At 42.6% G+C, this 25,670-nt stretch overlaps 4 protein-coding genes across 7 annotated transcripts; 1 reads left to right on the forward strand and 3 right to left on the reverse strand.

Moving 5' to 3' along the window:
• The first annotated feature begins 2,809 nt into the window (after nucleotides 1–2,809).
• LOC136449651 (F-box/LRR-repeat protein At3g59190-like) lies at nucleotides 2,810–12,665 on the forward strand. Of its 3 annotated transcripts, none has more exons than XM_066449772.1 (6): nucleotides 2,810–3,148; nucleotides 4,486–5,342; nucleotides 5,440–5,601; nucleotides 5,698–5,851; nucleotides 6,256–6,455; nucleotides 6,546–6,709. In XM_066449772.1, the coding sequence occupies exons 2-5, from the start codon at nucleotides 4,509–4,511 to the stop codon at nucleotides 6,282–6,284; spliced, it is 1,179 nt and encodes a 392-aa protein (XP_066305869.1). In that variant the 5' UTR covers nucleotides 2,810–3,148; nucleotides 4,486–4,508; the 3' UTR covers nucleotides 6,285–6,455; nucleotides 6,546–6,709. The 3 variants fall into 3 exon arrangements, with proteins under 3 accessions (XP_066305869.1, XP_066305870.1, XP_066305868.1); XM_066449771.1 differs by having other exon boundaries at nucleotides 2,811–3,162; XM_066449773.1 differs by lacking the exons at nucleotides 6,256–6,455; nucleotides 6,546–6,709 and adding an exon at nucleotides 12,194–12,665 and having other exon boundaries at nucleotides 2,810–3,162.
• Nucleotides 7,344–11,474, reverse strand: LOC136449652 (catalase-like). Of its 2 annotated transcripts, none has more exons than XM_066449775.1 (4): nucleotides 11,403–11,474; nucleotides 10,737–10,862; nucleotides 7,876–8,037; nucleotides 7,344–7,574 (listed from the first exon to the last, which is right to left on the reverse strand). In XM_066449775.1, exons 2-4 carry the CDS (start codon nucleotides 10,765–10,767, stop codon nucleotides 7,534–7,536), a joined length of 234 nt encoding a protein of 77 aa, XP_066305872.1. In that variant the 5' UTR covers nucleotides 10,768–10,862; nucleotides 11,403–11,474; the 3' UTR covers nucleotides 7,344–7,533. The 2 variants fall into 2 exon arrangements, with proteins under 2 accessions (XP_066305872.1, XP_066305871.1); XM_066449774.1 differs by having other exon boundaries at nucleotides 10,713–10,862.
• A 640-nt stretch (nucleotides 12,666–13,305) lies between the features above and the next one.
• On the reverse strand, nucleotides 13,306–17,599 carry LOC136454379 (uncharacterized). Its single transcript, XM_066454824.1, has 2 exons — nucleotides 17,341–17,599; nucleotides 13,306–13,448 (listed from the first exon to the last, which is right to left on the reverse strand). Exons 1-2 carry the CDS (start codon nucleotides 17,597–17,599, stop codon nucleotides 13,306–13,308), a joined length of 402 nt encoding a protein of 133 aa, XP_066310921.1.
• Nucleotides 17,600–18,842: 1,243 nt separating this feature from the next.
• Nucleotides 18,843–20,962, reverse strand: LOC136454380 (uncharacterized). Its single transcript, XM_066454825.1, has 3 exons — nucleotides 20,605–20,962; nucleotides 19,995–20,521; nucleotides 18,843–19,526 (listed from the first exon to the last, which is right to left on the reverse strand). The coding sequence occupies exons 1-3, from the start codon at nucleotides 20,960–20,962 to the stop codon at nucleotides 18,843–18,845; spliced, it is 1,569 nt and encodes a 522-aa protein (XP_066310922.1).
• Nucleotides 20,963–25,670: the final 4,708 nt, after the last annotated feature.

Consider the following 25,670-nt stretch of genomic DNA (forward strand, 5'->3'; position numbering starts at 1 on the left):
TGGTCGATCCTGCGTAATTCTCTCGAGACGTGCTAGTCAATTTGACCCTGCAATTGACAAGGAGAGAAAGTTTATCAGTAATTAAGGACAGAACTTGCCGGTGTTGCCAGACAGTCCCGAATGTGCGGCTCTGAGAGCCGATATGAAAGGAAATCGACTAAACAGCCGATTCCAGCATATTCGTAAAGATGAATCGGTTAAAGCTCATGGGGTTGTATAAGAAGAATCGGTTATCATTCAGGATAAACATCATTATTCGAGCAATTATTAATCAATGGCAATAAGATATCAATGATGAGTGGTTTATGACAAGCCAATGATTATGAGTAAGCGAACCCCTTCTAATATAAAGAAACAATTCAACATCGCTTAACCGTTTGATAAAGATAAATCTAATGAACATGTTAGATCTCATCTACCGCTATAACCAGTGGGGCATGAGGCAGAATAATGCAGGCCGTAGAAACAAAAATAAACTCGACGACCCTAACTCATTACTAATATCAGTGGGGCATGAGGCAGAATCATGTAGGCCGTAATACAATAATAAGATCATGGGGCTAACATATCTTTCGATTTGTCTTTACTTTAACGGTCTCCTCCGTCTGTTTTTTGTCCTCATTTTTTTATTCCGTAGTGCCAGCAGGGAAACGATGGATTGACGGCTGGTGTACTGCATCATAGGTTAGCGGTTGGTGAAAGAAATTTTTAGGTGAAGACTCGGTCACTGTGCGTAATCTAATTTTTAAAATGGGTCTTGTGTTTAGATTTGGTCCGTTGGAGATATCCTAACCTTGCAACCCTGGCGCCTGCTGACCCATCTTTTGGTCATGGCCCTATATTTTTTTAGACGACATGCATGCAGGCTTTGTGTATGCGTGCCAGGGACTATCTCCCGTCGCTCTCCAACACGAGACGGACCAGGCGCTTCAACTTTTTGTCAGGTGGCGAGCCACCATCTTTTTAGGCCTGGTTTAGTTTCAAAAAAATTTTACCCTCAATTGTCACATCGAATCTTATGACATATGTATGGAGTATTAAATATAGACGAAAAAAATTAATTGCACAGTTTGGTTGAAAATCGCGAGACGAATGTTTTAAGACTAATTAGTTTATGATTAGCCATATGTGCTACAGTAACTAACACGCACTAATGATGGATTAATTAGGCTTAATAAATTCGTCTCGTAGTTTTCAGGCGAGCTATGTAATTAGTTTTTTTTATTAATATCCGAAAACCCCTTCCGACATCTCCGAAACATTCGATGTGACGGCAAAAAATTTTATTTCGCGAACTAAACGTACCCTTACTTTTTCTTGTCCGAGCCATGGCCTGACAAGGCTACCATCCACTTGTAGCGTTGGGCACGGCCTTAATTCCTCGTACAACAACGCAAGGACTCAAGCAGTACCGAGAGTAGCAGGCCATGGCCTGACAAGGCTACCATCCACTTGTAGCTTTGATGTCATCCACACCTCATTGCCTTCCTTGTCTCTAGCAAGGATCGATCAACCATGGCCCTACCTCTCTGCATTGAGGACAAGCATTCTGGCATGGCATATGGCATGCTTGAGTGGCTGGGACGTTGGGCCAACGCGGCACGGAGAGAAGATAAGCGACGATTTATGAAGATGTTTGGGATTGTTGGACTCCACATTTTTCGGTTTCACTCCATGTTTTTTTGCCGAATAAGTTCAACTTTACGCAACTTTGCTTCATAAAAAAAATAGAGTTGTAAAAACACCTAGCACAAATTTTAGATTTTTTGTGAAGCTGCTCAATGGTGACCCTCTAAACAGGGGATCCGTAGTCGGCAACGACTTTATCACTGCCGACAACTCAGCCACATTGCCCGTGCTTCCGCTTGTATTGCATCAACGAGGTAGCGACAGGGAAGCAAAAGAAAATAAGAAAAAGGTGAAATTCGCGAACGCAACACGAGTAGAAGTAGTACGCAACTCGGTCGGTGCTCGCGAGTCAAGACCAACGCTGCCGTCGTAAAACTAATGTGGGCCCCGTACGTCGGTGTCCATAGAAATCCCGTTTCCCTCCTGACTGTGCCGACACATCTCGAGATTGACGAAGTCATCACAGACGCCTCGCTGGTCGACGAGAACATCACCTACCACTGAAAGCACAATACCGTTAAATCCTGAAATAAATAAATCCAGAAAAACTACGAGCACCCGCGCTGAGTCGAGAACTTAAACTCGGGTAGATAGGTTCCACCACAAGAAACTAACCAATTTCCCTCCTTGCCCTTGTTGTCACCCTAGCAAGTTACCCGTCTGGCCACCTTCCACCGATTCGCGACGGTGCCACACCGCGGCGAGACGGTCGACGATCGACCCTCCAGCACCTTCTCGGATGCTCAACCAGTTTGGGACTTGGGTCCTCCATCCATCCAATGCCATCGTTGAGAGACGGAGATGCTCTGCGGCACCAGCCACCGCCGCCGCCTAAACTTGATGCATCACGGGCGTCCCCGCGTCTGTGCATGGCCACCGTGCTGCTGTCTAGCTCCACTGCTATAGCACGCAGCACGACTGCTCCCTAAAGTCAACCTTGCTCGGCTGCCCCGAGCCGTGAAATTGGCAAATCCCCTCTAGTGAGCGCTAAATACAGCGAATAGTAGCTTCATGGCGGGTTAGGGTATTCAGCTGTAGATTTAAAGGTATTCAGCTGAATACTTATTTTTTTTCTATTTTAACATATAATGTGTATATATATGTATTGGAAAAACAAAACTAAAATTAAAATGAACACACTGTGATGAATTCAGCCAGTCCATACATACTCGTATCCCTCTGCCCCACCAGGCGTCAGGAGAGCATCGGACATTGCCCGCTCCAGCGCTCCTCTGTTCTCTCTCGTTTTCCCCCAAAACCTACCGGTAGGCGGAGGCTGTAGGCGGACAGCGGACTACGGCGGGCGGCGGGTCGGCACATCGTGGCGGGCGGTGTGCGAGCGGGAGGCGCGTCGACCGCGCGAGGCGGCACTACGGCAGGCCGCGGGCGTCGGCGCGAGGCGGCCGCACCTGGCGCTGTGCCGCCGTGGCCCGTGGCGCAAGAAGCTGCCACTGCAGAGCGCATAGGCTGCTGACCGACGGACCGAGGGGCTACTGGAACTGCAGCAGAGCTACAACCGGTGAAATTCAATTTGTTAGTAAAAAATTTCGTCAATTGTCTTCTCAATTCTCCATTCAATATATTACCGATTACAAGCAAAACCACCAACACTAACCATTACTTAGTCTATTTAAATCATACTCTCTCTCTCTATATATATAGGACGAGGCCAGCCGGCAAATGCACCCAGCCGCGAGATGTACCTGGCTAAATTGCATTCTGTATAGAAAAAATGTGATATCTTCTAAACCATATATCTGATTTTAGTTCTGTTTAAAATAGGTTGTTGAAAGAAATATGCTTAACAAAACAAGATCCATGAAGGCTATATTTGGTGAAGTTTTTTTTTTCAAATACGTAATTACAATATGTTGTACTATGAGTTGCAAGCACTTCTACAACACAATTATAACTTGGTTGTAGCGTATTTAGCACTGGTTGCAATGAAGATTGTATTTGATGAAGTTTTTTTTTTTCAAATACGTAATTGCAATATGTTGTACTATGAGTTGCAAGCACTTCTACAACACAATTGCAACTTGGCTGTAGCGTATTTAGCACTGGTTGCAATGAAGGTTGTAGTTGATGAAGTTTTCTTTTTCAAATACGTAATTGCAATATGTTGTACTATGAGGTGCAAGTACTTCTACAACACAATTGCAACTTGACTGTAGCGTATTTAGCACTGGTTGCAATGAAGGCTGTATTTGATGAAGTTTTCTTTTTCAAATACGTAATTGCAATATGTTGTACTATGAGTTGCAAGCACTTCTACAACACAATTACAACTTGGCTGTAGCGTATTTAACACTGGTTGCAACTCGTTACTACACAATTACTACTGGTTGCAACAAAGTTACTACCCGATTGCAAACCAATTACTACTGATTGCAACTAGTTACTACTCAATTGCAACACAATTGCTACTCATATATCATTGCAACTCAGAATTGCAACTTGACGTGATTATAGTGACCAGATGCATATAATACACAGTGTTATAACTAGTTGCAACTAGGTGGTAGACAGAGTTGCAATCGGTAGTACATTGACATGCAACTCGCTTAAAGGATAAAAAATATATCCATATTGGATCTAGTTTTGCTCAGAATATTTTTTTTAAGTCGGATGCAACAAACGGTTTATCAATCGAGGTTACGGTTTAGGAGAAAATTTGTTTCAAAGATTCAAACCAACAAAAAATTCTATGCATGCATACATGTATTCGCTGGTTGCTCTAAGTTGATGCGCCCGCCGGCCTGGGTGCATTCTATATACAGGATCCACCTAGGTGTATATATATATATTAGATACTGATGATTCGTTTAACTCCAGTTGCTGCCTATTGTTGGACAGGCCCAGAGTCTTACTAGTTACTGATGATGGATGCCCTGCCGGATGGCGTCCTTGGGCACATCCTCGGCTTCCTGCTAGCTCCAGAGGCTGTGCGGACGTGTGTTCTCGCTCGGCGCTGGTGCCAGCTATGGAGATTCACTACGGGCCTGCGTGTAGGGTGCCGCCATGAGGATGAACGGGCACCGGTGAAAGAGCACCGCGAGTTTTTGGACCATCTGCTCCTACGCGGAGGCTCGGCTCTTGACTTTTGCGAATTTGGATTTACTGAATTCCAGGACGATGATGAGCCGCGGGTGAATCTCTGGTTCCGCCATACCATCATGTGCAGGGTTCGAGTACTCAAGCTCCATATCTTTTCCATGTGCTATCTTGAGCTAGATGACTTGCCTCTCGTTTCTCAGCACCTGACGAGACTGGACCTCCATGGTGTAGTACTCCACAGCAGCTTTCTCAACTTCTCCAGCTGCCCAGCCTTGGAGCATCTAGAGTTGGTTGAGTGTGGTTTCTTGACTGCCAACAAGATCTCGTCCAAGTCCCTAAAGCATCTGAGCTTGACTAATTGCTTTTTGGATGTATTTTCTCACGTTTACATTTATACCCCACTGGTTTCACTTCGTCTAGATGACCTCCAGGGGATGACTCCCATACTTGATATCGTGCCATCATTAGTGAAGACATTTGTCCGGATAACCGAGGAATGTGAGGATGTCTGTGCAAAACTGTTACACCCAGAAATTTTGGATTGTGTTTGTCAATGGTGTGTCAGTTCTAAGAACATTGATGGCAGCGGCAGTTCTGTGCTCCTAAGAGGTTTATCACAAGCTAAGAGCTTGGTATTGATTTCTGAACTGGACAAGGTAAACGAACACTTTGCCTCAATTATATTATTAATAACTCTATATGACATCCCCTTATTTCTGCTACATTGTCTACATTATTGCATCTTTTTTCCAGGTTGTTTTCAAAAGTGATTTGAGATGGTGCCCTGTCTTTAACAATCTCAAGGCTTTGTTTCTCAATGACTATTGGTGTACACCTGATGACTTCAATGCATTAGTCTGTATTCTTGAACACTCACCGGTTCTTGAGAAGCTTACACTTGAACTGTTTTGTGAGGTATGTTCTTTATAAATAATGAGCAATTGCTTCTCTGCAAATGAGAATAGTTACACCGCTGAGTGATCTTGGGAAAAATGATTTATTTCACTGCAGGGACCTAAGTATAAAATTGAAATGAAAGGAAGCTTCAATCTGAGGGAGCGATCAGCTAAAATTTCAGAACACCTTAGCATTGTTGAAGTCAAGTGTCAAGATGTTGATGAGAGAGTTCTCAAAGTGTTGAAGTTCCTTCCTACCATTAACATATGTAAGCTAACTTACAACTTTCCTGGTGCTTCTATCTGAAAGTTCACTACAAAATTATTGACGAACAAACAACCTGCACTGTGTAAACGTACATTTAGCTGGCAGATAAAATCACAAAAGTCTGAACCTTCACTTGCAGTTAGTAAACTACATGTCAAACAATCAGTAGACCTTTATATTCTAATTCGAAGTTGAAATTGTTGTAGTGTCATAATTAGTAAACTACATGTCAAACAGTTAGTAGTTTTTTTTTTCATTCACTGTCAGGTTAATTGAACATATGACAGTTAATTGGATTAGCCAACAGTTGTTCATGCAGTTTTAAGATTCTGTCAAGTTACTGATTTTCTATTCCTATAGATAACAGTTAACTCTGGAGTTATTATGATTTTCATTTTTGTACAGGTTTTGGTGTCTTAATTGAGGCGCTATGAAATTTGGGCTGTCAAGGGATCTACTATCTTTTAGGCTCGTTTGGAACGCAGGATAGGCAAAGGAATTTCACGGGAATGCAAATCCTTTACCTTGATGACGTCATATGGTGTTTGGATCAAAGGAACGAGCTGTACCATTCCAAAGGAAAGTCTTCCTTTCACCTAGAAAACGTAGGAACGAAAACATCCACTGCTATCTCTTGTTTTTCATTCCTTCACGAAGTCCAAGACACTCATGCTCACTAATACTAGTTGGTGCAGGCTTTCAAGAAGACAAAGGACAAAGCACTCATTGATTAACACTCTAAAGTAGGGTCCATGGTCTGTGCAAACATCAGCACGGCATATATGGCTGATCAGAATATTTTGAAATTCTTTTTGTTAACTAATATATGTTGCTTTATTTAAGAAAAATATTTATCCAATTCTTGTTTAGTCTAAGTAATCATGTTTATCACTAACCCCTAAATTCCTATGCTACTCAGAATCCATTGTTCCAAACACCAAATCTTTTAAAATTCCTATGTTTTCCATTTCTCAGTTATGCACATACATTCCTTTCCTATTCCTGTGTTTCTTCCCGTTCCTCTGTTTTGTATTCCTCCGTTCCAAACAAGGTTGTAAGGCTAAAGTTGGCTGGAACAAGGTTGTCATCTCTATGACTATTATATATGGGCGATTGGGTGTGTAATGTCAGCTACAGACTTATAGTTATAACTAGGTGAATGCCCGTGCTTTGCTACGGGACTTAAAAAATAAAAAAGCAATACAATTACCAGACTCAAACAAAATTGTCAAAATGATAGATTATTAGATTATGTGATTAAATTACAAAAGCTCAAGCCATTTCTATGCACCGACTTTGGTCCATGAATATATAATATGCTATTGCTAGACATGTATTAGTCCTCTAGAGCACTTTGGTCCATGAATATATATGCTATTGCTAGAATGATTATACTTTTAAATCATTATTATTCAAGAGGTAACATACAATTAGAACTAAATACAAGAAAGCATAATACTTATTTATCATTATTAAAGAATTGTCCAACTGGTCACGATCCAAGCTATTAACAAAGTCTCTAATAAATCACAAAAGTATGGGCCTCAACACGGGGGCGGATCCAAGAACAAATGTATGCCAGGGCTGGGATAGTGTACATTGAAATGAGATGAAGCTACTTGAGTTGATTTGGAGCTAGATTAGCCTATTTCCAGTGTATATAACACGTAGATACAGGGCATATCATGGACTGGACCCGGACCCTGTCCTAGATCCACCACTACCTGCATAAATGAAAGTACTTATTAGATGTATAACACAAGAGGCAAGTAAAATATAGTCAGCAGCCACCTATCAACATATAACTAATACCTTAGTTAAATAGTTATGATATTAATGGCATCCTACAAGAACAAGGACTAGGAGACCTGAGTTAGTATGTGAACATCATTGCCCAACATTGGAAACAATGCATGGCAGACCGAGATGAACATATCCAGTACCATATTATTTATCTTCATATTTACCCATATTAAACCAATTTTAGATGGCAAAAATCACAGGGAGATAATTTTAGTTCCATACCTAACATAAACAGGGTGATCAACATGGAAAAAACATCATGAGTGACCTCAAAGAAACCCTTGGCATTGGCTCCCCGTGCATACACAACACTTTCAGGGATACGTTCCCTGTCGAACTGAGGAAGGTTTTCAATTAGATGATAATCCTCAACGATGATGGGTCCTGCCAAAGAAGAACATATTATGGAAAACCATAAATCAGCAATGTTAGCTAATAAAACCGACAAGGAGAGAATCTCACTTAAAAAGGTTATCATTTTTCTGACATAACTGATACAAACATGTTGGGCAATGGGCACAGATAGGTGCATATATCCCTGTAATTGATGGACACTTTTGTGGCAACGACAATTCAGAAGAACCAAACTGGACTTGCAATCGGTTTCAAAGTTTGGCCACACATGCTGAACAGAGAACCAAGGATTAAGCTTTCTAGTAATGATTCAACCCTACCCCAGGACCCAGGTAACCTCTAAAAGTAAATAGACCGGGTCAATAATAATCAACTGTGAATCTGTGATGGCTATCCCTTGACTTCACTATCCTGCAACTGCCCCTTGCGCACCTCAGATTGTCGCTGTGACTCCATGATGGCATTTCCGTATTGAAAAGGCACTTTCTTTCGTTGATCACACTTAAAAACTCTCTTTTAAAGCTAGATGGATGGATGGAACGACATAGACAGACGGAGGAATTTCCCAAGAATAATAGAGAAGGTAGATGTGCCCAATAAAATTTTAGAGCTAAACAATCGTGACAAAAATTAAAGTAAGTAAATATTCTCGCAAGCAGTGGCACTATTTTTTCTACTATATGAAAGTGCATCGAAACCTTTAGTGGGTTTTGAATGATTGATCGATTAAAGATCTAACAAGTTTACTAGGTGTGAAACAGGAAGTTGGTTATCTCACAGGTACTTGCTTAAATTGTGTAAAGCCAAAATGATATGTTGTTGTATAAACAATCTAGTTGAAGCACAAGACAACAATGCAAATAGAATTCATGCAAAGACTTATTTATTGTGAGATTTCCATGATCTATGTGAAAGTAAGCATGATAAGAATTAACTAATGAGACATAAGGGATTGCAAATGGAATGGTCTCATATTTGAAGCTTGTTAAATTAAAATTAAAAAGACAATAATACAAATGAATGGATGATTCAACACAAGATGTGACTTGACGACTTGAGATGGTGAAGATAGTAAGGAAAGGCTTCGAGGTACTAAGCAAGAGTGAAGGGCAAGCGACGGCTTGGCGGCCGAAGAACAGCTAAGGTGAAGAAGAAAGTACTTGCATTTAGTTGAGGTACTAATCAAACTATGAATGTCATATTGATGTAGAGGATCAAAACACTATTGGAGTGTTTGATGAAAGTGACTTGGTACATTTGGAATTATCTATATTTGATGAATGAAATCAAGTCACGTGCTCAAGATGGCTATGCTCAAGAGGAAAGATCAAAGTTGACAAGTTGGCACCCTCACTTGATGAAGATTGAAAGACACGGCATTGATAGAAAGAAATCAACTCAAGAGGTTTAAAATTTATTTTTTCATTGAATCTTGAGTTAATAGAAAAGTCGTACTATAAAGAATGATGCATCATGTTGATAGATGATTATTCATAAGTGCTCAAGCCAACGTAACTCAGTTTGCACTGTGCCCGTTATGCGTGTCCGGTATGTGCGCAGGGCACAGGGGCTCCTCTGTGGTTCTGGGCTCTTCTAGTTGTCCGAAGTCCCGACAAGTGTCGGGAGTTCCGGGAGTCGGAAGTCCCGGCAAGCGTCAGAAGTTTCGACACTTTGCGCTGACTAGAGCTAACTGTCCAGGTCATACCGGACGTGCCTACCGGACGCGTCCAGTACGAGTCCAACGGCTAGTTTCTCAAAGGGGCTATAAATACCTCCAGTTGATACACATACATGTTTTTGAGCCTTGAGAACACTTTCCAACCCTCTCTTAGTGAGTGTCTGATCCTAATCGTAAAATCCAAATTGTGAGTTGAGAGAAATTCAATTTGAGAGCAAGCCAAATCCTTGAGCACTTGTGCATATTGTCGATCTCGTGATTCGTATTTGTTACTCTTGGACTCTTCGGTTCTAGACGACTAGGCGTCGCCGGAGAGCACCCGAGAGATTGTGGTGTGCCTTGAAAAGTTTGTAACAGTCGATCTCACCGCCGAAAGGGAAGAGATCTAAGCTAGTGGAAGGAGGAAAAGCGGTTGGAAAAGACCGCGGCTAGAGTCGACCTTTGTGAGTCCTCTAGGGCTGACCTTCATTGGGTCGCCCGCAGCCACCTCAACGGAGAGTAGGACTCGAAGGAGTCCGAACTTCGGTAAAACAAACATCATGTCTCAATTCGCATTTCACTTGATATTTATGATCCACTTGGTTGTGCAAGTTGTTCTTCAGGTTCTTTGTGTTGAGAAACAACTCTTGTAGACTCCTGCAACTTTTGTGGAAGTTTGGAATCAAACGGAGCAAGATTTGGATTTGAGGTGCTCTGCCCGCACATACCGGACACGTCCGGTATTGGGTGTGCAGAGACAATTTGATTCTTCTTTGTTCTAACTCTTGTGTTGCAGGTTCTAGGGTCCTAGATTATTTGATATTGACTGTATACTCTGTTTGGTTACTCGTGAGGGGTTGTATTACTTTCATTTGGAGTTCCAGCACTAATCGTTTCCGTTTTTGAATGTGTTAATTTTTAGAAACGCTTATTCACCCCTCTAGACGACATCCTCGGTCCTTTCACTGTACCATTCCCAAAAAAATCTAATTTCCATTGGGCAGACACTGGTTGATCGTAAAACAAGGATCACAGTGCAACGATATACCAGGTAACAAGCAAATGATAATACCATTGTCCACTTTAGGACCATTCTTTCCCATTGGACCTGCAAAAACTGAGTTCGGATTAGATGAAGGCAAACGGCACGGTCTTCAAGGTACATCCTCTTGGACAGGAAGTTGATCCCGATAGTTGCCTGCATCCAAGGGAAAATGTGCAGATACATCAGCATGTACCATCAGATGTTGTCGACAACTGAAGATCGACTGACGGCAAGATGGAATGACAATCAAATCTACTTTGCTCTGTTCTTACTTCTACTTCCAAAATTCTGCAGAAATAAAAGTTGAGTTGTGATCTCTCACTGGATCACTTCAGTGCTCCAACCTATTTCGATCGGCTCCCCTTTTTTATACCCCATCTTATTCAATCGCATAAGGACAATTCTTATTATGATTCTACTGTTTACTTCTTAACCTCATGGATCTTAGTTCACTGGAAGAAGCCAGATCCCATAAGATGCATAACCTAGTATTCAGACCCAACTCATTCATCCATATTATTGCACAATTATCCACCATTGCAGCGAAACAAAAGAAAATTATTCATTTTCTTTGCTGTTTTATATAAGTCACATCTTACTGGATGCTAAATCATGAGGTTTGGGTGCAATGTTAAAACTTGCAACTGAATAGAAGTATAACAAAATAAAAAACAGAGATAACTTTGAACTTACTCTTCTTCAATCTTTGCTTTCCAAAGCCAGTGCACAAATGCCCACGGTCTATTCAGGACCACATGCCCCCTGTAAGAATATGTTTTTAACATCCGTGTTTTTGAGACCTATTATTAACCAGGGGCATTACAACTGAAATTCCAGGTTAAAGTGTCTAATAGCTCCCAGAGAAGCTTAATCTCGTGAATTTAAAGAACACATGGTTAAGACATCCAAACAACCCATACTTAGAATAGATCAGACAAATGAACAACCACCTACCTTGCCATAATAAAGAGTTCATGAACCATCCGACAGCACTCCTCGGTATACTTCTGAACCAAAACCAACTCAAAATTCAGAAAAAGACATCCTGATGAAGGTGCAGTCAGTGTGATGAGCAACCACACATGCCAGCAATTTCTTCCATGTGCCTGGCTGGAGGTCCATAAAGGAGAAAAAAAATAGGTGAAGTCTTTGCTGTAAATAATTTCTGAATGCATCCACTGGAATGAAATAACAACCATCTTCGTTAATAAACATGTAAGGCAAGGTAGAGATGGAAAATTACAACAGATGCATAACAGCACAGTGCTTCACATTAACAAAATTTTCCATTGCAACACACGGGCATGATCCTATATACTGACGTAGATTAGAAGAGCGAATAAAACTGCATTTCAATCATAGGTCTTACTGCTTGTTGCCCAATGACTGAAGCTGTGTTGAGTGACAATATGTTTCAGAGAATTTTTCATTGCATCTTGCTGCCTGTACATGTTTAAACATGGTTGCAATCTATGTTTGCGCAGATCGGGCCAGTTAAACTCTGGGAGCCTTGGAATCTGCAGTGCTCGGTAAATTTAGGCCCCTCAACCACGTTCGTGTATGAAAGGATGAAAGACCACCGAGTATTAGAGTTGAGGATGACCTGAAAGTATACAGAATTTACCCAGTTAGTCTAACACAACGTTAGGCATTGCACGGTTTCAGATTTAGAGATGATTTTGAACTCGAGCAACATATCAAAGACCATCCATGTGCAAAGCTTCAAGTAAAAGTTGTGTAACTATGATCTAGGCATATGGTTTCCCCTGATTCTTACTGAACTTCACCGTGTGAGTTTCAGTTGTATTGTAGATTTGTAGTGTAGGGTGTTTTGTATATAGCAAAGAAACTCATGCTATGCTAGTACAGAGCACCATGTACCGCTTATAAATTTTCCATGACAGTGAACAACAGTTCCTTCCTGTAGGAATAACCGCAGCAGATCTTAGTTAAATCACATCAGTTGTCAGATGCAATAAAAGGACAAATTACATCAGTTGTCAAATCAGCAGCTATGATGTCGTGCATGGAAAAAATAAATACAGCAACTTCATTTACGTACTTCTTTGGGGTGTTTAGTTATCCCAAATTTTAAACTTTAGCACAATGTAAAAAGAAGATTCCTCGTCATAAAAAACTTGCGGTACATGCATGGAGTACTAAATATTGACGAAATCAAAAACTAATTACACAGTTTGGTTGTACTTTGCGAGACGAACGTTTTGAGCCTACGCCTGGTTCATTTTGCAAATTTTTTGAACCTGATGAATAGTACCACTTTCGTCTTATTTGGCAAATATTGTCCAATCGTGGACCAACTAGGCTCAAAAGATTCATCTCGTGATTTCCAACTAAACTATGTAATTAGTTATTTTTTTACCTACATTTAATACTCCATGCAAGCGGCTAAAAATTGATGTGATGGAGAGAGTGAAAAAACTTGGAATTTGGATGGCATCTAAACAAGGCCCTAATTAGTCAACGTTTGAATAATTATTACCAAATACAAACGAAATGCTACAATAAATTTGACGGCGCCGATTTTGGGCGCAACTAAACGAGGGCTTTCGGGTGGTCTCAACCGCCACGTTTCGTCTCATGGAGCAGTGGTCTCGCCGCTGTGCAGAGCAGCTTGCAGAGGCTGCAAGTGTTTCGTTGACAAAATGCTAAAGCCACCGCTCAGTTTCGCGTTGGAGAGGATGGATGGTGTCCCCAGCACCTGTACACCATCTGAAAAAGCTGCAGGACCATTTAAGGCCTGGTTTAGTTCCCAAAAATTTTCACCCCAAACTATCTCATCGAATCTTGCGGCACATGTATGGAGTATTAAATATAGACGGAAAAAAAACTAATTGCACAGTTTAGTTGGAAATCGCGAGACGAATGTTTTAAGACTAATTAGCCCATGATTAGCCATAAGTGCTACAGTACTAACATGCGCTAATGATGGAATAATTAGGCTTAATAAATTCGTCTCGTAGTTTTCAGGCGAGCTATGTAATTAGTTTTTTTTATTAGTATCCGAAAACCCCTTCCGACATCCCGAAAACATCCGATGTGACATCCAAAAAATTTCATTTCGCGAACTAAACACACCCTAAAAGCTACAACAGAGTTGTATGTCTTAGTTGCGAGGACGGGAGTTTCCTTTACTCCTTGCTTATACGCAGGGGATGTTTGGTTCTTTATCTTTAGTCGCTCCTAAAAATTTACGTCACATTGAATGTTTAGATGCTAATAAGGAGCATTAAATATAGATTAATTATAAAACCAATTACATAGATGGAGGCTAATTTTTTAGACGAATTTTTTAAGCCTAATTAATCTGTCATTAGCACATATTTACCGTAGCATCATGTTGTCAAATTATGGACTAATTAGGCTTAAAAGATCCATCTCGCAAATTAGTCGCAAGTTATGCAATTAGTTTCGTAATTAGTCTATATTTAATACTCCATGCATGTATCCAACATTGGATGTGACAAGAATTTTAGAAGTTCCTGCAGGAAACCTTTTTTTATGAAGCTAGCAGGCTCGTTAGCCCGGGTTGGTGGTGTCCTTATTTGAATTACTCATGCTTCTTCTGGTGTCTATAGGAGGCGCCGTAGTAGGAATAGCAATGATAGCAGTAATCTTTTAATATTTTTTATTCTGTAAATGATGTTTAGTAGTAACTATTTGATTTTTCAAAAACACAATGACTAAATTAGAGCTAAATTTAGCTAATCAACTGATGAGATAGATTGACCTCAGCATGCATGTGAATTGCTTGGTTCATGCATATGCAGATGGGTGGCCATTGCCTCTTACCGTAAAACTAAGCATCCAAAAAAACATAAAGCTCTTGTTTAGTAGTACAAAATATCATAATCAAGTAGTACTTTGATTAGTACAGGCAGCCTGCGAATAATCTTTGTCTATTGACCGTAATTCCGTTAGGGCTCGCTCGTTTGAGTCATTTCCGCCCCGGAATAAATCCTGCTCAACTCTATTACATACAAATTAAATAGATATTCCTGGTCGGAACAGTTCCGGGAGCTCGTTCGCCGGGGACCGAACGGCCCCTTAGACTGTAAGTTCTAACCAGGTAGCGGAGCCGTAAAAATCAGGAAAGCGCTTTTTTTTACTCTAATTGCCGTCATCAGTAGCAATAATCAAGCAGTAATTTACATAACCGGCCTCTAAACGTTTTTGAACTAGTAAGATTTTGTTTTCCTCCTCCCAAACCGTAAAAAGCAGCCATTGCAATAGCAAAACCGTCACTGACATAACAGTACAACATAACTTTAGAGTAGTAATTTGGCGCTTTACAATAATAATCAATGAGAAAATAACAAAAAACAAATACAAATAATTCCTTATTGTATCAGTAATAATATTTCATCTACAGTTTTTACAACAAATCCATAAAAAAAATAAATCTAGCAGCCATAATAATATTCCAAAGAGTAACGATTCCTGGTCGCAATTGCCGTAACAAGCAAGAATTGTGGAGAAAAAAACAAACAAAATCATCTCTATTTTGTACGGTACATATAAAATCCATCGGGAAAAAAAAATCAAATATAGAATCATCTCTATTCCTGGTTGAGCCACCGTTTGATGAGGCTGGATCCGTCGCTTGCTATCGATGGAGAGCCCTCCGTGTGGAGCGTGATGCGCTGCTGCTGGACGACGCCGCTCGTGTGGGGCAGTCTGCACCGCCGCCTGGGGACGCAGCTCGCGTGGGGTAGGTTGCGCCGCCGTCGGTGGACGCCGCTCGCGTAGGGCAGGCTGCGCCGCCGCCGAGGACGTCGCTCGCCGTCATCGGGGTGGGGGGAGCCGCGCCGCCGCCGGGGTGGGTGTGGGGGAAGATCACAGCGCCCGCCGCCTCGATCTGGAACGGACGCCGCACGTTGGGAAGCCGCCGCCGCTCTGATCCAGACGGGATTTGGGGGAAATGAGAGAAAACTAGAGTTAGCGAGGTATTTATACGAGGTATATTTTACGGCCATAAAGCTCGAACTACTACTGTATAATAATTTTTATTTACGGTTGTAACTTACGCTATCACTGCTTGCGAAACAATTACGTTTGCTATATAAATATTTATGGTTGCGGGAACGTGGGATGGGTTGGACGTGGAGTTGATGTTTTGCCGTCGCGGGGTAGTTTTACGGTTGCGGACTGGATAAGTTACCGTTGCGGGTTCGGAAGGATGGTTTGGGGGTGTCAAATAGTTATTTAGGTTATATAATATAATATAATATAATATAATATAATATAATATAATATAATATAATATAATATGAAACTTCATATACCGCATAGCTTCCGCGCATTCTAAGCGCACTTAACCAGTGTAGTCGTTACTTTAGATCACGCGTCTGTGTTGCTACAAGATAACTAATATTTTGTACTAAAAATATACGGATCGTATGATAAGATAACAATACTGTAAAATTAAATATCAATATTAAAATGAGATTTAATTCAAAAAGCAAAGTTTATGAATTTAACATAGTCACGGAGTGCGTGGCGTCGCAGGCTCACAAACTCTACTTTATAGACCTTTTCGTGATGCGGCTAAGAAAATATTTTATATTGGTAGAAAGAAATCTCCTATATCCATTTCTTTCGTGCTCACAAACTAATGACCCTGGTGCAACAATGAAAAATACAAAGGAGCTATCCTCATGAATGCGCGGAACCAACGCCACTACGATCGTGTCACTCCACTACCACTTGTATGGTGTTGTTTAGCACTATTGTTCACTATTATCGCTAACTTAATTCGTTGGTTTTATTCAAATAATTTATGTTTGTAATTATGCAGGTGCAAATTCGGTTGATCCCACATTGGCATATGAGAAAAGTGGGAAAAGTCGACAAAACTCATGGTTTTGAGAACATACACGTGTAATAGTTATAAGGGCGCGTTTAGTTCTGAAAATTTTTGGCTTTTGGCTACTGTAGCACTTTCGTTGTTATTTGACAAAAATTATCCAATTATGGACTATTTAGCCTTAAAAGATTCGTCTCGCGATTTCTCGGCGAACTGTGCAATTAGTTTTTTTTTCGTCTACATTTAGTACTCCATGCATGTGCCGCAAGATTCGATGTGACAGGAAATCTTGAAAATTTTTGGTTTTTGGGTTGGAACTGAATGGGGCCTAAATGGTTATAAAACGAAATATTATGTACAAAACACTGAAAGTGTCATTTTTATAACAATAATATAACACATGTTCAATTTTTATTATGCCATCACACAAGTGTATATACAACATCTCCGTGTAGAGTCTGAGAAACCATTTAAAAATACCTAGGAACAGCAACAAATATAGCATTAGTGAGATATTATTTGTACAATATAAATTGAATGGAAAAAAATGCATTGTATGCGTTAGTAATGTTCTGTTACCTCGCCTATGGCGTTAGATTATTCTTCGTGAAAGTTCCATCCGCTATTGGGGTCTTCTTATCTTTATCTTTTTTATTTGACGCATTCTTATTTTTTTCCCTCGACATTTTTTAGCATTTTTCTTCTCTATCTTTTTTGCCTCCTCTTGTGCCTCCGCATCAGGCGGGAGAGCAAGGATCTTAATATTGGTTCTTGACGTGGCTCTAGACATCGCAATGTACAACTGACCATGAGAGAATACTGATGTGGGTAGGTACACACCCACGTTTGGGATAGTTTGGCCCTGTGACTTGTTGACCGTCATGGCAAAGCTCAGCCTGATAGGAAACTGCTTCCTCTTAAACTGGAACGGGAACATCTCGTCATCAGACGGGCAGAGCGGTATTCGAAGAAGGAATACCTGCTTCCCAGCATGCTGCCCCACCACGATTTTAGGGTCGATTGTATTTCTTCGAAACCCCCCACCACCAGCCTTGTACCGTTGCATAGCCCATTGACAGGGTCAATATTCCTAAGCAATATGACAGGACACCCGAGCTTGAGCTTCAAGACGTGGAGAGGCAGCCCTTGGGGGTCAAACTGTTAAGGAACTCCGATGGATAGTAGTTATGTGGATCATCTACCACGGAGTCAAAACTGTGATACACCGTCTCGCCGCCCTGGAACATATCAATCATTTTCATATTGATCATGTCCACCCAATCGTTACGTGTAGATAAAATCGCTTTGGTGGTGATGTAGTCTTTGTCCGCCATGTTTGCATTTAGATCTGGAAAGATGATGTCGATCAATGTATGAAGATCTTTCTCGGCATCTCCAGAGTACGGGGCACATATCTCGTCTGGAATACATACATTGCCATCTCCGTTAACCTCTTTCGTTCCACCACCAATGCGCAATAGATAATCTGCAAACCATGGGTCACTCTGAGCCCTCATGTTGCGGACGAGCTTTAGGTGGCGCATGGATTCCCAAAGATACGACCTTCGTAGAGAAGCACCAACTATTTGAGATCTGGATCCTTTCCGCACAACAGGGAGGACCTGTCTGAAATCCCCACCAAGAACAACAATCTTTCCACCAAACAGTAGGTTTGACCGGCCCATTATATCCCGTAGGTTGTTGTCTAGTGCTTCCACATTTTGCCTCTTTGTCATAGATGCCTCGTCCTAAATTATGAGAGCTGCTTGCTGCAGCAACTTGGCAGTACCACTCTATTTCGTGAAGCTACAGCAACCGCCCTCTTGAAGAGTGAGGGGTATCTTGAAACACGAGTGGACCATCCTCCCGCCTGGCATTATGGCTGCTACGACTCTAGATGTAGCTGTAGCCACGGCAAGCTTGTCCTGGCTGCGTAGTTTTGCGAGAAGTGCCCTATACAAAAATGTCTTTCCCGTCCCGCCAGGTCCATCCACAAAGAACAACCCGCCTTGTTTGCTGCAGACAGCGGCCATTATCTCATCATAGGTAGACTTTTGCTCGGCGTTGAGTGAGTCGCATAGTAGCACATCTTTGGGATTCTGCTCGACGCTAGCTTCCTCAAATATCTCACGAGAAATATGGCTGGCATCATCGTATGAGTGATCAATATCTGGAAGAGGAAATGACCTTGTGTCCTTCCCCATAGACTGCAGCATGTTTCTAATGTCTATCAAAATCATTTGTTCCACCAGATCCGGGGATGGATGATTGCGGATGTAGTCCTCTGACATTGTATCATAGTGTTTTTTCTACAACCCCATCACATCTTGCGGCTCATAGAATACCAATATTGTTGCAAATAGCCTTCGCAGAGAGGAAGGCATCTGGAATAAAGTAGCCTCAGTTAGACATTCATCCAGTGTATTGTCTTCTTCGATTAGACCCCTCCTTTCTGCAGCTTCACAGAACAAAGGTAGTAGCACACCATCAACCGTCCTCAGATGTTCGTATGATGTAGCACCAGCAACATTGTTCAAGAGAACACAAATAAAGTAACATTCTCCCTTAGCAGGTTGAGCCGAGATGACTCTTCCAACTTGAAAAATGGAGTTTTTCCTTTTCTGCCAGAATTTACCATCAGACTGCCAGGTAAAATGCTCCGGGAAGTCCCGATACAAGATTCCGCGGGCTTCCTCATGATGCCTATTTGCATCAAAGTATGCTGTCAACATTGACTCTTCTACACCTGGCCTATTAACGATCCGTTCAACCTTATCCCATTTATGAAATACCACCATGTGCATGTCAGGTAGATGAAGCTGCAGCTGCTGTACTGGTGGATGGTTCTTGCTCAAGTCAAAGCCATATATCATCCATAGTGCTTCTAGAGGCGTCACCCACCAGGCATCTCTATACTGCTTGATCTCATCAATGTTCCCTTTCTCGTCTGCTTTGTCGGTCTCCCTCATCACCACTGATGCCCTGTCATGTCCCTTGTATATGTATTTGAATAGATACTTTACTGATTTAATGCTCCCACAGGCCTCAACATTGATATGGCAGTTGAAGGTACATAGCAGGCAAGGGTTGTAAGGCACGACCCATTGATTGTCTAGGTAATGGCCTCAAACTTTTAGCGTGCGGCCATCATTGCATCGCCGATAGATGGGGTACGAATCCTTTCCCTATAACGTTGCCTCACAGAATGGGCGTGGGTAACGGTTCTTGCATGACCCGCAGCCCACCGTGCATGGACAGTATGGATTTAGCGTCCCGTAGGGACCATGCATCATATGCTTCGTCACCATCTTGTAGAGCTCAGGGTACTTCTTCTTGTTTGGTAGCTCTGCACTGATAATCATGTCATATTGCTCGGGACATGTGAGCTTGTACTTTGGTTCCATTATCAGCAAGAAGTGTGCATGCGATAAGCCCCTCTTCTAGAACTCCACTACATATACGTAGGCCTTCACCTTCCCAAGTATGTCTTTCTCCATCAACATTTTCCTTATCGCCTCTAACTTTGCTCTGAAGACCCATGTGACGAGATCTGGGCGGTCCTGTGGTGTCTGGCCTGGATAAAGTTCATTCTTGATCTCATCCCAGTTAGGGTTGCACGTCATTGTGAGGAAGATATCAGGTTTACCATACTTTTGCACCAGAGCCATTGCATCCATGTATCGGTGCCTCATATCATGGGGTCCTCCGATGAATGACGAAGACAAGACAGTACGCCTTCCGACATTCTTAGCAGATCCTTCACCCAAATGCATGCTGTCCACCAGGCCTTGGTATAGGTCAGCCCTCAAAGTATCCTGATTGTTCCTCATGTAGTCTAAACACGAGCTCTCAATCTTGATGTAGGTGTCGATGGTGAACTGCTGGAAAAGGCGTCGGCCATAGAGTATTGGATTAAATATCCCTGGCCGCATCTGGAACTTATAGCAGTAGTAGTCGTGCACGAAGACACATGTATTCGAAACAGGTTCTACAGGGAAACATTATTCGAATTAGTATCATGCGTTAACAGAAAAGAGTTTATATTGCATTATTGAAAAGAGTTCAAGTTACCTCCATCATAATCTTCACCATTCTCAGCACGCTTTTTGCAGATTGCTCGAGCTTGATCAACTTGAGCCATAGTCACACCCACTTTTGGAATGCAGTTGTGCCACCCGAGCTCACCCATTGGAAAGAACACCGGGTATGACAGTGCATCGTAGCATGCATTATATGAGCGGATGCCGTGTATAGACCGATCCTTCCCTTGTAGGAGAACACTATGCTCAAATAGGTCGTGACGCTCACTCCCCTCAACCCAGACGACGGCCACCTCTGATGTCAATGGCATGTTATATGTTCTCTGGTCAAGTCGCTGGTCAAGGTTTAACTCGACCCGGTAATCCTTGAGGTTTTCAATGTGTCCCATACTCCTTAGTTGCTGAGAGTAGGTGTCGATGTTTTACCACCAATAGCCTGCCACGGGGGTCCCTGGGGCAGTTTGTTCGGGCTTCAGCGTATGCAGAACTCGACGGTTAACGCAAGAGACAGTCGATTTATCCTGGTTCGGACCCTCGATCATGATCGAGTAATAGTCCTACGTCCAGTCGGCGTTAGCCTTTGCGTTAGATTGATTATAAAGTGTCCTATGTTTTAAGGAACCCTGCCCTCCTTTATATAGTTAGGAGGCCAGAGTCCTAGTCGGTTTACAATAAGAGTTCCTAGTAGGATTACAGAATAATACTACTACTAAGATTACATGGGAAGAATCCTAGTTAGACTAGATCTTCTCCCTTCCTTGCGGGGTATCCCGTGGGTCCCGCACCGACAAGCCCCCGAGCACTTTATGGTTGAGCTCTGGAAGCCTCGTCTTGTTCCTTCAGATCTTGCCAAGTAGGAACAAGCGTTGTCCGAGTGCTTTCTCGAGCGAAACCGTGTAGCACTTCGTGAGATCTTCGAGTGGTGTATACTTTTTTGAAAAAAGTACTCCCATATGGGTGTAGCTCCCGAGCCTCTTGCTATTTGGAACAAGGAGTTGGAGGGTCTTGCCTTGAAATTGCTCTAATTCTTCATCGAAGGGCTCCTGAGCTTAGACCCGGGTTCTTTTTCAAAAAGAACTCGGATATAGCTCGGTCCGGGTTCTTTTTATCGTGAAGCCTTGAAGTGGTATGTCTTGATGAAGTCTTCTTAGTGACGTGCGCTTTTTCGTAGAAAAAAGTGCACTCACTGAGTGTAGCCCCTGAGCCTCTTGCTATTTGGAACAAAGAGTTGGAGGGTCTTGAATCTTATGTTTTTTGAAAACTCCTGTTTTGAAGTAGTCTTCTGAGTGATGTGCGCTTTTTTGATGAAAAAGTGCACTCACTGAGTGTAGCCCCCGAGCCTCTTCCTATTTGGAACAAAGAGTTGGAGGGTCTTGAATCTGAGTTGTTCAAAGAACTAAAAACCTCTTCTGTTGTAGCCCCCGAGCATATATCTGGGTTCTTTTATTCAAAAAGAACTCGGATACTGGGTCTTGGCATATTCTCTGGTGGTCTGCTTTTGTCAGATGTAGTTGTATGGTGGTGGTTGAGTGTAAATGCTGTTTGTTCATGAGTTGTATAGTATTGGTATATTCTTTCGAATATGCTCGTTCTTGAGTACTGTTCCTTCACACCGGAGTCCTCTTTAATTGAATTCTGTCTTTTCATTGTGTCCTTTGTTAGGTCTGTTCCATTGGTGCTCCCGGTCTATGTGCACCGCTTCTTTGGTCTATAAATACCCTCCTGGTGTGCTGTTTTGATTCATCGAGCATCTTGTTGCGTGGTCTGAAATCTCCATAGTCATGAATATGATAGTTTGTGAAGTAGAGCAGCCCCCAGGCATATTTTGTAGTTCTTGTATATCTTGTCGTAGCTGGAGGAATTCTTGTGATAGGGATTAGAGGTAGACTAATCCCGCAGCGGTATCATACCAGGAAGTACGTGGCGGTAGTTGGAGCAAGTCTTGTGATGTGGGATACGTTCCTTCATCCGGTAGTTCTGGGTTGATCCTCTTCGTCTGCCCTGTGACTGTCCGGTGTAGATCAACACCTAATCCTGCATCACGTCGGGCTTGGGTTGACAGATGCCTACAGGCCTCCCCTGGTCCATGTCCTGCCGTGCTGCTGATTTCTACCTTGGATGCACTGCGTTCGTCCTTTGAAGAAAACAGTGTAGCCGAGTGCGGTTTGTTCTACCGAGTAGCAATTTGGAACATGTAGTCGTTCCAGAGCCTAGTTGTGTCCGGGTTCCTTTTTGCTACCTTGCTTGTCGTATTACCGAGTTCGTTGGGTCTCGTAAGATGTGTAATCTTGTATTCTTTGAAGCCATTTGTAATGGAAAGAATCTTGTCTTCTGAGTTGTCATTCTTTTTTCTGTTGTATTGTCCTGGTTGTTTATGAGATTCCCAAGTTCTTTCTATAAGAACCGGGTTCTTGTGTTCCTTGTGCGGTATCCCTTCGTTGCTTCATGGTTGATGAGTTCTTTTTGTAGCAATATGATAACTCTACCGTGGTGCTGGATGGATAAGTCTGAAATCTGCCCGCTGGACTGTACCGTTGTGTAGAAGTGTGCCGTCCGTCATTTCAGCTGTGTCAGTTGTGGTGAGAAATGGACCGTCGCGTTCTCATGTGGTGTTTAAATGGGCCTAGTGGGCCATGTTTTTATTGCTGTAAGATCTATTTAAAGGCCTTTCTTCTTCTTTTCTTTGCTGCCCTACTTTTGCCTTGAAACCCTAGTCCTCAAAACTCCGCCGTCGCTATTGTCGCCGTCATCTGAGCGCCGCCGTCTGAGCCTCATCGATTCTTAGTGCTTTATTGCTTTTGCTAGTATATGGGTAGGAAGAAATCAGCGAGCAAGTCCTAGGCAACCTTTGTAGATGAGGAGGCATAGCTTTCTGTGATTGAAAATCAAGAGTTCATGGCCATGAGGGCTGCTCAGAAGATCTGGCTAGCTCCGACTACGACTGAGGATCAGTTGCGCGAGCTTGTCAGTGATGGTCTGCTCTAGAGCAAGGAGTTTGCTGATTGGAACGCTCTAGGCCAGCATCGGGTCCCAACTCCAGGTCCTGATGAGATTGTTCTTTTTGTCTCCTTTATCCATACTGGACTCTGCCTTCCTGCTTCCGCTTTTCTTCATCGATTTCTCAGTTATTTTGGGATTAGCTTGAACCATCTTGCTCCCAATGTTGTCCTTCATCTTTCTATTTTTGTTCATCTTTGTGAAACTTTCCTTGGAATTCCTTCTTCTCTTTCTCTCTTTCGTTTCTTCTTCCATCTGAAACCCCAACCCCGCAGCGATGACACCCATGTTCTTGGTGGCTGCGGGATTCAGTTTCATCAGGGTCGTCAGAGTAAATTCTTTGATTATGACTTGATTGATTCTGTGAGGGATTGGCGTGCCGACTAGTTTTATGCCACCAATATGATTCCCCCTCTTGCTGTTCATTCTAGTTCTGGTCCCGTGGTTAATGACCGATGGGAAAAGAATCCCCTGACGATGGATGAGCTCCAGGCGATCAAGCCGTTTCTTGAGAGGATATGTACTCTGAAACAACAAGGCTTGACCGGCTTCGGGATCGTTTCCAGTTTTCTTCGCCGCCATGTTCAACCTCTGAAGGAGCGAGAGAATTATGGTTTTGAGTACTCTAGGGCAGAGGACCCTTCTCGTATGGTCCCTGCCCTTGAGTTGACTGATGAGGAGGTGCTCGAGCGCCTCCAGAAGATGTTGAAAGGAGTAAGCGTCATTCCGCATGCTGTCCCTGAGTATGGTGCTAACAACCCGCCTCCTGCTGTGAGTTGTTTTTTCTTTTGCGGGTACTTTTTGTATTTCCTTTGTTGTCTCCATTTTTGCTTAATCTTTCTTGTCTGGTTGTTTTACTATTTTATAGGAATTGGGGCGTAACTTCATTGATCTGATCCCCCTTGATGATTGCCCTACCATTGTGGAGACTGGGGAGAGTCTCGCTAGGGCGTCTTTAACCAGTAAGTTTCAAACTATCACGATGTTTCCTGGTGTTTCTTCCGTAGTTCTTGACACATATGTAGAGTATGTTCCTCGTCTAGTTCCTCGAGCTCCTCATAGTGTTGTAAAAAGGGGGCGAGCGGATTGTTCTTCTGGTTTGTCTGCCTCCAAGAAGTCTCGCCAGTCGAGTACTCACCTAGGTACTCAAGTTATAGGTAGCGTGCTCCTAGGTGAGCATATTAATATGTTTTGTCTTTTTGTTGTTTGTTTGTGCTTTTAACCGAGTACTTTTCTCCTTTTTTAGATGGCGCTGTGGTGGCCTTGTTGGAGACTGAGGAAGATGAGGATGATGATGCGGCCCTTGTCACGCGTCGGTGAGTTATTTCCTTGTTTTTCTGTTGTTGAACACCTCTTTTTGTTCTAACTTTGGCCCTGTTCTCTTGTAGTAAGCGGTCGTCGAGCTTGAGTTCTTCTGGGGCTCCAGTACCGACCACGCCACTCCTGTCGCAGGGTGGTGGTGATATTTTTGCTGCTATAGTTCCCCCTCAAAGGTCTTCTATTAGTCGTGGGGGTCTTATGAAGAAGAAGATAGCTGAGTAAGTGAATCTTCATTATGTTTCTTTGTTTCTATTTTCCTTTTTCTAATTCACATTCTTATCGTCGAGTTTCCTTATTATCTTGCAGACCTTCGCCTTCCCTTAACCCTCAGTCGACCTCTTGCCAGTCCTCTGGTGCGCCTCTGTGTACTGAGCCTCAGGACTCGAAACGTACGGTCGGCGAGGTGGCTGTGAGGGAGACAGGGTTCCCTGGTGATCACGCTACTGCGGATTTTCTGACTCTGGGGGTGACCGTGGCCATGGCGATGGATCCACCTGAGGGGGTAGCCAAGGCTTCCTAGGATATGGCCCTGGTCATGCCTTCTTCGCATCGGCCGGCTTCTCCATCTGCTCCTTTTGCTACTGGTGGTCCGCGTTTGGATGATGATGTGGTGCAACAATTCGATGCCACTCATCGGTTGTCAGAGCTGACCGCTGCCTGGGGAACCTTTATGACTTATTTTGGGGAAAAACTCTAGGTAAGTTTTTCTGAAGTTCTTTCTCTAGATGTTCGTCTTTCTTCTGTTCTTATGTCTTGCTTTTCTCTCTCTCTTTTTGTTCA

The sequence above is a fragment of the Miscanthus floridulus genome, chromosome 5 (assembly GCF_019320115.1).
Source record: "Miscanthus floridulus cultivar M001 chromosome 5, ASM1932011v1, whole genome shotgun sequence".
NCBI classification, from domain to species: domain Eukaryota; kingdom Viridiplantae; phylum Streptophyta; class Magnoliopsida; order Poales; family Poaceae; genus Miscanthus; species Miscanthus floridulus.